Below are 14,656 nucleotides of genomic sequence, written 5' to 3'. Positions count from 1 at the left end.
GGATCCTTTACTGATGGAAAAACTAAATATTGTGACATCAAAATTGAAGGTATTTAGTTAACAGCACTCATGTACTGGCATTTACTTTCCTTTATGTTGCACATTCCTTAGCAAGACATTACTAATTTTAATGCCGAATGAGGGAACACAAGCAATCCTTGAGCTTGACTACATTTTCTATCAACTATAGGGAAGAGGACCACTTCTTGCCTTCTCCTTTTTGCATTCATTCAAAACATACCTTGAAGTGGAAAGTTTTGATAGAACTAAAATATAAACTATGTGAATGCAAGAATTTTATTGCCTATTTTATTTTTTAAAAGATTTATTATGTATTTTTAGAGAGAGGGGAAGGGAGGGAGAAAGAGAGAAACATCAATGTGTGGTTGCCTCTCACATGGCCCCCACTCGGGACCTGGCCTGCAACCCAGGCCTGTGCCCTGAATGGGAATCAAACTGGCGACCCTTTGGTTCTCAGCCCGTGCTCAATCCCCTGAGCTACACCAGCCAGGGCTATTGCCTATTTTAAATTTACAATCTCTTGAAAAGGGATTAGATGCCTAAAAAGTACTTGTTACCTGACACTGCGACCTTTCCCACAGGCCTTTCACTTAATGTCCCTAATCTAACACTTGGTACTTCTGTGCACTATTGTGGTGGGAGATGGCAGATTTGTTGGAACAGCCTTATCACGCTGGGTACCAAGCTTGTTGGACATCTCTCTTTGTTGCCAAATATTGCCAGCTGCCCTGTTCCTGAAATATCCATTATTGTCCTGTCATGCAGATTCACAGAGTCACTGACATCTGACTCTGGGAAAGAAGACAGATTGATTCAATCCAACCCCCTTATTTTATAGATAAGAAAATTGAGCTTTTCCTGGTCAATTCAGTAAGCAATCTTATTAAGCTAAATTAGAAAATAGTAAACTAAAATGGAGGTAATAAAATGAAGTGAGAAAAAAAATAGTAAGAAAGGACACATAGAGAGAAATAGGAGAAGGGCCAAGGGGACATGAGAAATAAACAACAAATAAGTGGGAAAAGATGAATAAGATTAATAAGATAAATGCAATAGTATTATTTGTTATAAAAGACTAAACACAAATATCTCTGGTTTTTGATCTCAGTAAAATCAGCATACAGCTAGAACCACAATTCATTATTTGAATTAAAATATAAAAGGGAACAACTAATATTGATTGGGCACTTAGAGTATGCCACTGTGCTAAGAGTTTAAGAGCAGTATTTAATTGTCAAGGCACTCTATGAGGTAGAAATTAGTATTATTCTATTTTAAGATGAGGTCCAAGGAAAGAGGTTGCAAAGCAAAATATATTGTTATTCTAGACATAAAAAATCATTATTAAAATGCAAGCCTGCATCTTGTTGGTCTTTGTAATTGGGATAACAGGATATTGGCCACTTGCCTAACGACTGGTAAAAAGAAAGATTCCAGAAGTTCCGGAACTGCATTTATCATTTTGGCCAAACAAGAAGAGAGCCCTGTTCATTATTCAATCTTTTCTCTGCTGTTTTAACATGCCTTATATATTGAGAAATTTGCCCACCAACTGGTGTTATCAGCTTTAGTGTTATTTCTTTTCAATTAATTTGGCAGCCACATGCGTGGGTGATATCCTTTCCACACTAAATCACTGTTCAGTGTGCCTGTTATCAGATACAGGTGACCCGATGGTCAGAAATTGGGTAATTTTATAATACAAATGAAATTTAAATATATCACAGCATCTTCTAGAAGTAACCAGGATCAGAGCAATTAGTCTCAGCCAGAGTGCTTTCTATATTTTTTCCTGCCTTCAAGAAGTTCCACATGATTATAAAAAATGGCTGTTATAACACACACAAAAAACTAGGTGCCACACATTAATATGCCCTCGATGTACACGCACAGGCACATCTTCAGCCTACACCTTCAGTGTACATCCTTTGTTTTTTCTGCCTCAGCATCTCCTTATGGTTCTTTACGTTCAATAATTTCACCAAGATATATTTTTCTGATGATCATTCTGTACCGTATTTCACCCTACCCTCCCACTCTGGAATACAATGTGCTCTTTTGCTAATTATTTAAATCTTCATTTTAAGGAAGTCTTCTCCTGTTAGGTTTCAAATGCTTTTTTAAATCTCTCTGATTTGTTGTTTTTTCCTCCTGCAAAAACACCAATTAAGCATATGTCAGAAGACTGTGTTTGTTTTCCAATTTTATCTTTGAATTTAGTTTTATATTATATGCATATTCTCGTTTGTGTGACCCCTTAGTCCCATCCGTCATGCTCCCTAACGATGTTAATAGTCCTGCTTAAGTCCTTTAGTGGTGATCATCTCTGTAATATTTCCATGTTTTCCTTTTATGAATTTATTTTTCAGAGCTGAGCAGGCATACTTTCCAACTCCTTTTGTTGATTTAGGTTTTCCTTGCACTTTCGTCTTCTTTGAGCTCTTATTTTTAAAGAACATATTATTGCAATTTTTTAACCTACGGGAAATTGTTTTTCTAAGTATTTCCTGGCCATGTTGGAGAACTTACTATTTTGATGTGCATCCATATTTTTTTCAGCCGCTTTTTATTTAGACTTACCCTCCACATACTTTGCAAGTTTTATTTCCCCTGGGGATTTCACATTTGCTCCTTCTCAAAGAGCAAACCTCCAGGTATAGAAAAGAAGGCAAGTCCATAACTTTTACTTGAATTTATTTCTCAAATGAGTTGTCATCAAACTTTTTATACTGCTTGCTTTGGGAGCATATATAGGACACAGAGCCTTACAGTCTCATGCATTTAAATAGTGAGTACAGCACACAAGAAGGACATTTGGGTCATAGGAGCTCTGTTGCTGCCTTATCGTTTTCCTTCACTTACTAAATCCTATCTCTGTTTAGAGCCTGATTCCTTTCTGAGACAGTAAGTGTAAACCTCTGTTAGGTTTAAATTCTTGAGAGACATACTTATCACATCTCCCCATACAATTATGGAACAGTTATTGGCCCAATTTTTTTCTGATCACCTGCTATGGAACAAAAACAATATGTGAATGAAAAGATAAAAGACAAAATTTGTGATATTAGGTATTTTTTCATTTCCAAATAAAAAAAAACTAAAATAATTTGAAAATCAGAAATTTTCTAAATAAATAGGAGACATCAGGCATCCCTACATTATTGTCATTATAATCTGACAGGGAATTTAAGACATCAGAAAACTATAGTAAAGTCAAGACTAATAAAAATACAAATATTCTTTATTATATCACTTTGGGATGATTACTTTGGAATGACGCAGCTTCACTAAAGGAGGTTTTATTTTTTAAAGATTTTATTTATTTATTTTTGGAGAGGGAAGGGAAGGGGAGAGAGAGAGAGAGAGAGAGAGAGAGAGAGAGAGAGAGAGAGAGAGACATCAATGTGCGGTTGCTGGGGGTCATGGCCTGCAACCTAGGCATGTGCCCTGACTGGGAATCGAACCTGCGATGCCTGGTTCGCAGCCCGTGCTCAATCCACTGAGCTACGCCAGCCAGGGCCACTAAAGAAGCTTTTAATATAAATACCAGTTTTTAATGGAATCAGTTCAATGAATTGAGAAAATTAACTGTAAGGAATGTAAAACTCAATAATATAATCACTTACTTTCCCCAAATTACTTTTGTTCAGAATGCAAGTCATTAGGGCAATTTACGCCAGCTTCGAATTTACTTTTTTACTTTTTAAAAGTTACATTTTAGATCTCTTTATTTTTAAATTACAGTGTAAACTCAATATTATTTTGAATTAGTTTCAGTTTACAGCATATTTTTACCTTTTTTGACATTAAATGTTTCCTTACTATTTAAAAAATTTTTGCTTTTTATTATTTCCTTCATTTTATTTCTTTGAGTTTTTTTAAAGAAGATTTTATTTATTTATTTTTAGAGAGGGGAAGAGAAGGAGAGAAACATCAATGTGTGGTTTGCCTACAGGTGGTTGCTACGTGGACATCTAGGTAGCTTAACTTGTTCCTGGCTGCTGCCCATTTCAGGCTCCATCCTGGAATCCATGGGCCATGAGGCTGCTAGGGCCACAAAGTCATGCATTCCTGTACCAGCAAATGCATCACCAGGTTTACGAGGGATAGATAGATAGATAGATAGATAGATAGACAGACAGACAGACAGACAGACAGACATGCTGATTCTACCTCCTGGAGGCCATGGGCCATGCAGTTGCTAAGGCCATATGGCCATGGAAAGAACAGGCAAGTGTACCATCCAAGTAGTGAGCCACGAACAGGAGAGAGTTTCTTTGTTCCCCAGGGACTATATTAGCTTGGGTGTGAAACAGACCCAGTACTTCCTCAAAAATGACCAACCAACTTCACACACTTCCATGTGCTTCAGATAGGTCCACCTCTCAACCAATCCCTTCCTTCCCCAGGTTAGACTGACAGGCCTCTTGGGTCCAGAGCCTCCCCTGCCACCATTTTGATTTCTATGGTGCATATTCCTGTCTTCCCCTGGTCTTGGAGAGACAGGGGAGAAGGGCTTTATGCATGCTCAGTGTAAGAACCTCACTCTGCTGCCACCTTGGCTGGGGACGGGAGGAGACACCCCCACCCCTGCTCTGAATAACCATCCACTGGTAGTAACACTACTATAATTCTGATTTTATTTTCCCTTAAGGTTATATAAATTCTGAGGCAGCTTCTTTATTTTCAATTTTATTCTTTAAAAAATATTATTAAGTACTTATTCTATTTGACAATTATTTTCTCCAAGTCCATTGAAGATAGCTGTCTACCATCTTTTGTCTTCCATGGTTGCTATTGAGACTGCAGCTATAAGTCTTTCTTAAGAAGGTGATTTTTTGGCTGCTTTTAAGATTTTAGTGGTTTCTTGATATAGTTTTTAAATAAACCATGTATTAGAAGCTTAAACATAATTTTTGAATGATATAAAAATGAAAAGTAAATAGAAATAATGGATTAAAAATACTCAAAGAAAATGGAGTCAAATTAATATATATTAGGACCTAGGCTTGCTTTTCACATGTATATCATTAAATTTAAAAACTAAACAAAAGAATTAGGTATTATTATCCCCATATGATAGAAGGAAAACATGGGAGGTTGAGGTTTTCATAACCTATAGAATACAGTTCACCTAGAGGCCGCTACTTTATTTAGAAGTTCTCAACTTAAAAAAAAAAAACGTGATGATATTTACCATAAGGTATAAGCACAAAGCTAGAAGACAGGCTGGCAGGTCTCAAAATATTTTCTTCTTTTGTAAAGAAGAAAATGGTACTTACTTTGTAAAAGAAATTTGTTCTCCCGACTGCTCCAATTTTCCCAGTGTGATTCATAAAACAAATGTTCCCTTCAGTTGCTCCATAAAGCTCACACATCTTAATATTTCCGAATCTGTCTACAAATTCTCTCCATACATCACTCCGCACACCATTTCCAACTGCCAAACGCACCTGATGGTCCTTTTCTCCTTCTCTCTGTCAAAAGAAAAGATTTTACTTGTAATTTATTAAATTCTAGTTCCCAATTCTTTCTTTCATTACTATTACTTAAATGGTAACTATCTAGAAGTTACCTAAGTGTAATAATGAAAAGAAAGTAAAAAAAGAAAAATCATGTAACTCTTACAGAACTGTGTCCACTAGCTAATGAAACTAAAGCGGCCCAGAGTGATACAGCTTTTATTTTGCCATATGTGGGAAAAGCTCTTCCCAAACTCCAGCTTATTGAAACATTATTTTGGTAGAGATAAGGAAAGGAAGAAAGTGCACTTCAGGAAAAAAAAACATTACTTTAAAAATATTATAAAATACACTTGAGTTCGTATTATTAGCTTTACCATTATCTATGTAAGTTTGAATAAGAGGTTGAATAATATCCCAATTCTCAGTTTATTGTTCTGTAAAAACTACTGATAATATCTATCTCATTTATATACCAAAGTATACAATTAAGTTCAGTGCCTAACATATAGTAAACAATAAAATGAGGTCATTTAAACACTGTAACATTTTGCTTGTGAATATTATGGTTATTGTAACTATTATATCTTTCAATGTGCAATGTTCTATTAATTTTACTTCTAGATCATATTTGGAATTAAAAGAAAAGCTAGATCTATGTTTTATTCTGGATTCAATAAGCACTACATTAATTAATATGAATTATACAATGATAAAAAATCATAACCTCACACTTGTTAGAATGACTATCACCAAAATGACAAGAAATAACAAGTGTTACCCTCTTTAGGATGTGGAGAAAATGGCACCCTTGTGCACTGCTGGTAGAATTTCCATAGTGAATTGCAATCACTATGGAAAACAGTGTGGAGTTTTGTCAAAAAATTAAATATATAACTAACAACTGATCCTGAGATTCTACTTCTGGTTACTTTTATTCCACTTTTTTTTATTGTTGTTCAAGTATAGTTTTCTCGATTTTCTCCTGACTGCTCTCCCCCACCCCAAAGACCCTCACCTCCCAACCTCATTCCTACCCTACTTTGGTTTGTCCATGGGTCCTTTATACGTGTTCTTTGAGGACCGTTCCCCTTACTTCTCCCCTTTACCTCCTGCCACCTACCCTTTGGTTACTGTCAGTTTGTTCTTTATTTCATGTCTCCAGTTATTTTTTGCTTGCTTGTTTGCTTTGTTGATTAGGTTCCTCTTATAGCTGAGATCATACGGTATTTGTCTTTCACTGCCTGGCTTACTTCACTTAGCATAATGCTCTTCGGTTCCATCCATGCTGTCTCAAAGGGTAGGAGTTCTTTCTTTCTGCTGCATAGAATTCCATTGTTTAAAGGTACCATAGTTTTTTGATCCACTCATTTACTTATGGGCACTTGGGTTGCTTCCAGTACTTGGCTATTGTAAAGTGTGCTGCTATGAACATTCTGGTGCATAGGTTCTTTGGAATTGGTGTTTCAGGATTCTTAGGATATAATCCCAGCACTGAAAAGGCCAGGTCAAAAGCCAGTTCCATTTTCGTCTTCCTGAGGAAATTCCATACTGTTTCCCACAGTAGTTGTACCAGTCTACATTCCCACCAACAGTGCACTAGGGTTTCCTTTTCTCCACAACCTCACCATCACTTGTTGTTTGTTGATTTGTTTATGATGGCCATTCTGAATGGTGTGCATCTCTCTGATGGCTAGTGATGCTGAGAATCCTTTCATATGTCTCTGGGTCTTCTGTATGTCCTCTTTGGAGAAGTGTCTGTTCAGATCCTTTGCCCATTTTTTAATTGGATTGTTTGTCTTCCTGGAGTGGAGTCATGTGAGTTCTTTATATACTTTGGAGAGAAACACTCAGCAAAGTGGGAGTAGAGGGAGCATACCTCAACATAATAGAGGCCATATATGAGAATACTACAGCCAACATCATACTCAATGGGCAATAACTAAAAGCTTTCCCCCTAAGATCAGGAACAAGGGTGTCCTCTTTCACTGCTTCTATTCAATACAGTATTGGAAGTCCTAGCCAGAGTGATCAGACAAGAAAGAAAAGTACAAGGCATCCAAATTGGAAAGGAGGAAGTAAAACTGTCATTGTTTGCAGGTGACATGATAGTATATCCTATAGACTCCACCAAAAAGCTGCTTGACCTAATAAGTGAATTTGGCAAAACAGCAGGAGACAAAGTCAATATTCAGAAACCGAAGGTATTTTTGTACACCAACAATGAAATATCAGAAACAGAAATCAGGAAAAAATCCCATTTGCTATAGCAACAAGAAAATAAAATACCTAGGAACAAACCTAACCAAGGAGGTAAAAGACCTGTACTCAGAAACTACACAACACTAAAGAAAGAAAGAAATTAAGGAAGAAACAAATAAATGAAAGCATATACCATGTTCATGGTTTGGAAGAATTAACATCATCACAATGTCCATATTACCCAAAGCAATTTATAGAGTCAACACAATCCCTATGAAAATACCAATGACATATTTCACAGATTTACAACAAACATTTAAAACATTTATATAGAATCATATATGACCCTGAATAGCCACAGCAATTTTGAGAAAGAAGAACAAAGTAGGAGGGATCACAATACCTGAAATCAAACTATTCTAAGGCCACTGTAATCAAAACAGCCTGGTACTGGCACAAGAACTGACACATAGACCAATGGAACAGAAGAGAGAGACCAAGTCTCTATGGTCAATTAATATTTGAAAAGGGGGCAGAACCATAAAATGGAGTAAAAAATAGCCTCTTCAACAAATGGTGCTGGGAGACCTGGACAGCTACATGCAAAAAAATGAAACTCAATCACCAGCTTACACCATACACAAAAATAAACTCAAAGGACTTAAATATAAGTTGTGATACCATTATAGTCCTAGAGCAGAACATAGGCAGGAAAATCTCAGATATTCCACACAGCAATATTTTCACCACTATGTCCCCTAGAGTAAGGTACATAAAGGAAAGAATAAACAAATGGGACTTCATCAAAATAAAAAGCTTCTGCATGGCTAAAGAAAACATCAGCAAAATGAAAAGTGAACCAACTGTATGGGAAAATATATTTGCCATTGATATCTCAGACAAGGGTCTGATCTCCAAAATCTACTTCTGGTTATTTGTCTGAGAAAATGAAAGCACTAATTTGAAAAGGCAATGCACCTCTGTGTTCACTGCAGAGACAATGTGTTGACAGCAGGAGGGTACCATTTACCTTGAGAGTATTATTAGACTTCTTTAAACTACTAAAAACTAATTTGCTAAAAAATAAAAATTAAATTAAAAAATAAAATAGGAGACAACTAGACTATGGGTACATTGGAAACAACATTCTGACTTGTTTTAGGCTTAAGCCCAGACAAGGGGGTTAAGATAAATATTTTACAGATAGAGAAAAAAACTCAGTCATATAAGAGCAGCTCCATCCAAGTCAGAGGATTCTTTTCAAACAGTAAATATAACTGAGCTTTGGGCATGTCAAATATTGCCTACCTGGCAGGAACTAGTTCTTGGACCTTCCACTGCTATTTTCCTATATAAAACACTGGTGTTGGCAAATCTTAGGATTCATTCTTCTTGAACACTCTTTAATATGGCATAACTCTTGGATGCTTTTCAGGTCAGAGATAAGTTGTAGCAAGTATTATTATCTATAAAATATGTTGGCATACTCTGAAAACCAGTAAAAAGGAATCTAATGAGCAAACTAATGAATAAAACAGAACCAGAGACATGGAAACAGGGAACAGACTGACAGCTTCCAGAGGAAAGGGGGAGGGGAGAATGGTCAAAAGAGAGGAAGGGACTGGTAAAGAACATGTATGAATGACCCGTGGACATGGACAACGGTATGGGGATGGCCTGTGGGAGTGGGGGATGGGGCAGGATGGAGGAGGGCAAAGGGGAAAAAATGGGGACAACTATAATAGAATAAACACAAATAACAAAAAGAAAAAAAAGGTAAAAAAACTTCCCCAAATATCCAATTTTAATGCAGTTTCAATAAGAATAGCATAGTTTCTGAGGGAAAAAATGGTGGTTTATGAATCACATTCCACAGACTTTAACCTGTGTGGGCTATAACTACACAAGCTTACTAAGAATAAACATTCACCCAAAATAATTTAATTGGTATAGAAAATCAAATTATCAAAACTAATATAAGGCTTTTTGCCAAGAAATATGAAATTCATTTATTTAACTCTCTAGTTATTTTTATTCTATTTTGCTCTCCTTTCAAAGGAAATCCGGAAGATCATGCTTTAAGTTGTATGAGAAAAGATTAACTGATCCATTACTTAGTGTTGTGGAAAAAGAGAATTTATATCTACTCTTATATCAAAAAGTATGCATATGATAGAAAAGTTGGAAAGTAAAAAAAAAGAAATAAAAGTAGGCTGTAATTCTACCACACCAACATTATTATTTTTATATATCCAGTTAAAAAATTGTAACCACACACTATATAGAGCTAAATACTATTCTACTTTATTAATATATATTACATTCTGAACATTGTTCTAAATTATCAGCTCTTATCTTTTAAAACATGATTATACGATTTTCATGTAATGATATCACAATTTATTTACCATCACCTATTTTTGGATAGCCACACTGTTTATAAATGTGTACCCTTATAAATAATGCTGAGTGAGTGTGTTGTTTATAAATCTTGGCATCTCATTAGGATAGACAGATTCCTGGAAGAAGCTAATAGTTGTAAATATTTTTATGACTTTGCTGTGATTATGAAATTGTTGTGTAAAAAGAACATCCTATTTACATAATGCCTCCTCAATGCACTAGAACTAAAGATTTCCATAGGACTGAAGATGGGAGGTGGGGATGGCTGGGGCTGGGGGAAGGGTGGGGGGGGGGAATGGAGACAATTGTACTTGAACAACAATAAAAAAAATACATTGTTGATTTGATAAGAAAATGTGTTGTATTCATTTTTAGATTCAATTTGTTTTTCTTTGATTTTAGATAAGTTGAATGTCTTATAATAACTGAGATTAATATTTTATTTTAATGGCATTATTCATTTCCTTTTAATTTTACCTTTAATATTTTTATTTGGTGTGTTCATTCTTATAATTAAATATATTATTCTCTTCTCCTGTTCCTATTTCTTAATTTATGATTAAAAATTTCCTTTGTCAACCCATAGCCAAAAAAAATCAGTAGATTTTACATTTAACCATTACATTCATCTAGAATTAAACTTGTGAGAAAAGTATAACATTTTAAATTTTGTATAATGATTTATCTAATTTATTTCCAATTCAGACTTCATAAAAGTTTAATTTTAAATTCATTCAACTATACTTATATAAAGACTTACAAATAAAAATTCTTCAATTAATAAATGTCTAAAATTTTACCAACATCTTTCAGCTGATTCACTAAGCATCTATAAACAAAATACTTTTAAACAATTCTCTTAAATCTTCCTTTAAAAGATAATTGAGAACCTAAATATAAGCACTACCAAAGGAGTAAAATATAAGGACATAACTGACATGTGATATAAATTATTTTACAGTTTATTGAGATAATTTTCTAAAATTGTCATTGACATAATTCAGATTTTTGTTTCCTTGATTCAAATTATATCCAGGTAATATATATAAATAAAAATAACATAAATAACAATAATATAAAAATTATGTGAAGCCCTATAGCAAGCCCAAAAGATACCGTTATTTTTGGCAAACACACACACACAAACTCTCACTCACTCATCTGTATATACACACATGGAGAGAGAGAAAGGAAAAAACCCCAGAAGATTTAAAAAACAAGTTTACACAGGAATGGAAATTTTACCTGAAAGTTATATACAATATGATGTTATCATAAAGTCTAAATAAAGGGTTAGCAAACTGCAGCCTACAGGGGCCAAATCTAGACTATGTCCTATTTTTATAAATAAAGTCTTATTTGAACATAGTTGTACCGATTTATATGAATTGTCTACTTCTGCTTTTGCAACAAAGAGGCAGATGTAGGTAGTTGTGACAGAGACAGAATGACCCACAAAACCAAAAATATTTACTAATTTGATGCTTTACAGAAAAAACTTGCTGGTTCCTGTCTAAATTATAAATAAAGTAAAAAAGCAACAAGTTCTTTACTGACACAAGTCAAACACCATTTGGTTCATTGTACAATGCACTGGTGCTGCAAATATTGGTTCATTCAGATTCTCATCCAGATTCCCAGGTATGTTCATTTTGTTTCTCAAAATGGGCTTTATCTCATTGGAAATAACTGGGTACTGGTTTTATTTGTAAAAGAGGTGAAGAGATTCTTAGGCACATTGAGCATATTGGTAGGTGGGCAAGATTTTGGTCAGATAAGTCTTTAAAAAACAACTACCCACCACCCTGGCTGATGTAGCTCAGTAGATTGAGCGCCGGCCTGTGAACCAAAGGGTCACAGGTTCAATTCCCAGTCAGGACACATGCCTGGGTTGCAGGCCGGCTCCCTAGTAGGGGGCATATGAGAGGCAACCACACATTGATGTTTCTCTCCCTCTCTTTCTCTATCTCTTCCCCTCTCTCTAAAAAGAAATAAAATATTAATTAAAAAGCCCACAACTACCCACCTAGTGATGTGATGTTGTGAATCTTGTGACCCTGGAAGGTGACTGGAAGCCAAGGGAGGGCATCAGCAGAGCCTGATGTAAAAGCAACATTAGCTTGGTTCCACCTGGCACGATGGACTGGGAGGATGGCAGGGTCAAGGATAGTGGTCCAGATAAAAGATGATAAAGGGAAGAACCCAGATTATGGTCAGGAAAATGGAAAAGGAGAGTCAGCAGAATGACAGAGGTGAGGCAGGAAAAAATAATGAGAATTGGTAAAAAGAGCCTTAAAAAGTGATCCTGGAAAACAGAAATTGAGAGGATAGTCTGAGGTTTGTTAATTATTTTTGGATTTACATGTGTCCATTTTGAAATTACTGTAAAACTAGCAGTGCTTCATGTAAAACAGAACCAAATCTTCATAACACCTACCTGTAGTTTTAAAAATCCCCTTCTTTGTTCATCAGTTCCCTCAAGCCTCCTTTAGAACAAATTCCTATTCCTTTTAATCCCTCCTGAGCCATGAGGTCACTACCTAAATATCACTGGACATCTAAACTATGCTGGGAATAGAATGAGGAGAGCATGCATGCATAAATATGAATACAATTAATTAAATGAACAAATATGTAACATCTGCGTGTATATACACACAAGAGAAAGACAAGTGTGGCAGAGAGACAGAGACAAAGAGATGGACAGAGTCAGAGAGAGTGTAATCAGACAGAGAGAGATTAAAAACAGGAAAGACAGAGTGAAAGCTAAAGAAAGTGAAAAAAGACTCACAGAGAGAGAAAGCAAAATACAGAGACATAAAGAGCAAGAGGAGAGAGAATATAAACAAAACAAAGAGTAAAACAGAGATGCTACATAGAAACACAGCCACAGAGTGACATATGCAGAGACAGAGAGAGATTTGCACACTGGGAGTGAGATCCACAGGCACGCAGAGATGCTCTCTTTCTCTTTCATGCGTGGGCTCGTGCACACACACACACACACACACACACACACACACACACTCTCACAGAAAAGCATAAGAAAACCCAAACAAACCTGGACAGAGAGACATACTGGAAGAAAGAGAGAGAGCCACACACATAGAGGCACTCTAATATGTAGACACAGTTGCACATAGAGACATAGTTATTGAGACACACAGAAAGATATACATACAAATACAATAGAAAGATGTACAAACAGAACTGACAGAGAGAGAGGGGCCAAGAAAGAGTGAGTACAGAAATCCAGAGTGCAGAACAGGAACAAAAAACATCTTTGCAGCCAAATCAGGAGAAGCAAAGGGAGTGAATATGTTTGAATTCCATGTCCAGGTATTATTTCATTTTAATTACCACAATACTCTATAAAATAAGATGCATTATCCTCATTTTGCACATTGAGATAATGAAGTTCAGGTCCAAGGTCACATACCAAATAAACAGACAGAATTTGAACACATTAAAATGTAAGTGCTATGTGGGCAGGGAATGTTGCCTGTTCTATCTGCTGTACTAATTGCTTAGGACACTGCCTGGTGCACAAAAGATCCTCACAACCCATTTGTAAAAGGAAGAAAGAAAGGAAGGGAAGGCAGGTTCAAGAAAGGAAGGGAGGAAAGATGGAAGGGAAAAAAAGAAGAAAGGAGGGAAAGAAAAGAGGGGAATAGTGAGAAAAACCAGCTTTAAAAAAACTCTTAAAAGCCCATACTCTATTTTTCCAAGCCTTTTCCCATGATTTTATTAATGGGAAGCAATCAGAACTTATGTTTCTAATTCAGTAGTTAGTGTTTAAATGTTGACACACTCCCACATACATATAGAGCAAGCCATTTTATGGTGTGCAGAAAGTACTCATTTTATCTTCAGCCATTTAAAATCCCATTTGGAATTTAAAAGAGAATTTACTGAATGGGTCAGAGCTTTTAAAATTGCCCCAGATCTTGGGTTTTCAGCACACCAGTTTCCTTTTGGCTTTCAGTGCCATGCATCAAACTGATGAGACCGTACCCGTGAAAGAGTCACATTGACTTCAACCAAGGCTCCTGTTTCCTCAGAACCTTTTTTGGGACCTGTGTCTCCAGCAGTGCTGCCTGTTGGCCCACTGTTCTGTGAGGCAGTGATTGAACTATAGTTCCCTCCTACAGGGTCACAGATTTATTTACTCAGTTGCGGGAGATAGCAGGCCTCTAACAAAGTCTCTTTCTTCCAGAACGTGTGCTTAATCTCACTCAGAGAATCTATAACACAATCAGGCTGAATGGCCTCTTTATATGCTTATGAAAGTGAAATTGGAAGTTCTATTTAAATACAGGTAATTCTGTATCAACCTTGATTTCTTAGTCAACAAAGAATTTACTGTTTGTTAATAGACAGAGAGACAGAAAAGAAGCATAAATTCATAGTGCAAACAAAGGGGCATCATTTCTTCATTCAGTCCTGGAAAACTAACTGCTTAATGCCCCCAAACAAAAGTATGCTCTCATTCCTAAAGGGTCATCTAAAATACATAATAACACATGTTAGGGATTGTAATTCTTCCATTGTGACTCCATGTAGTTCTT

At 35.9% G+C, this 14,656-nt stretch overlaps 1 protein-coding gene across 1 annotated transcript in view; it reads right to left on the bottom strand.

Annotated features, from left to right (window-relative positions):
• Window positions 1-14,656, bottom strand: part of SLC27A6 (solute carrier family 27 member 6) — a 72,702-nt gene that overhangs the window by 10,395 nt on the left and 47,651 nt on the right. The window contains exon 5 of the mRNA XM_045837985.1: window positions 5,304-5,498. Coding sequence (XP_045693941.1) covers window positions 5,304-5,498 — 195 coding nt within the window. The remainder of the gene's footprint in view (window positions 1-5,303; window positions 5,499-14,656) is intronic.

Source organism: Phyllostomus hastatus, unplaced genomic scaffold (genome assembly GCF_019186645.2).
Source record: "Phyllostomus hastatus isolate PE091 unplaced genomic scaffold, TTU_PhHast_1.1 phas_contig_254, whole genome shotgun sequence".
NCBI lineage: Eukaryota > Metazoa > Chordata > Mammalia > Chiroptera > Phyllostomidae > Phyllostomus > Phyllostomus hastatus.
Note: the sequence above shows the minus strand (reverse complement) of the source record. Positions and strands in the feature narration are given on the sequence as shown.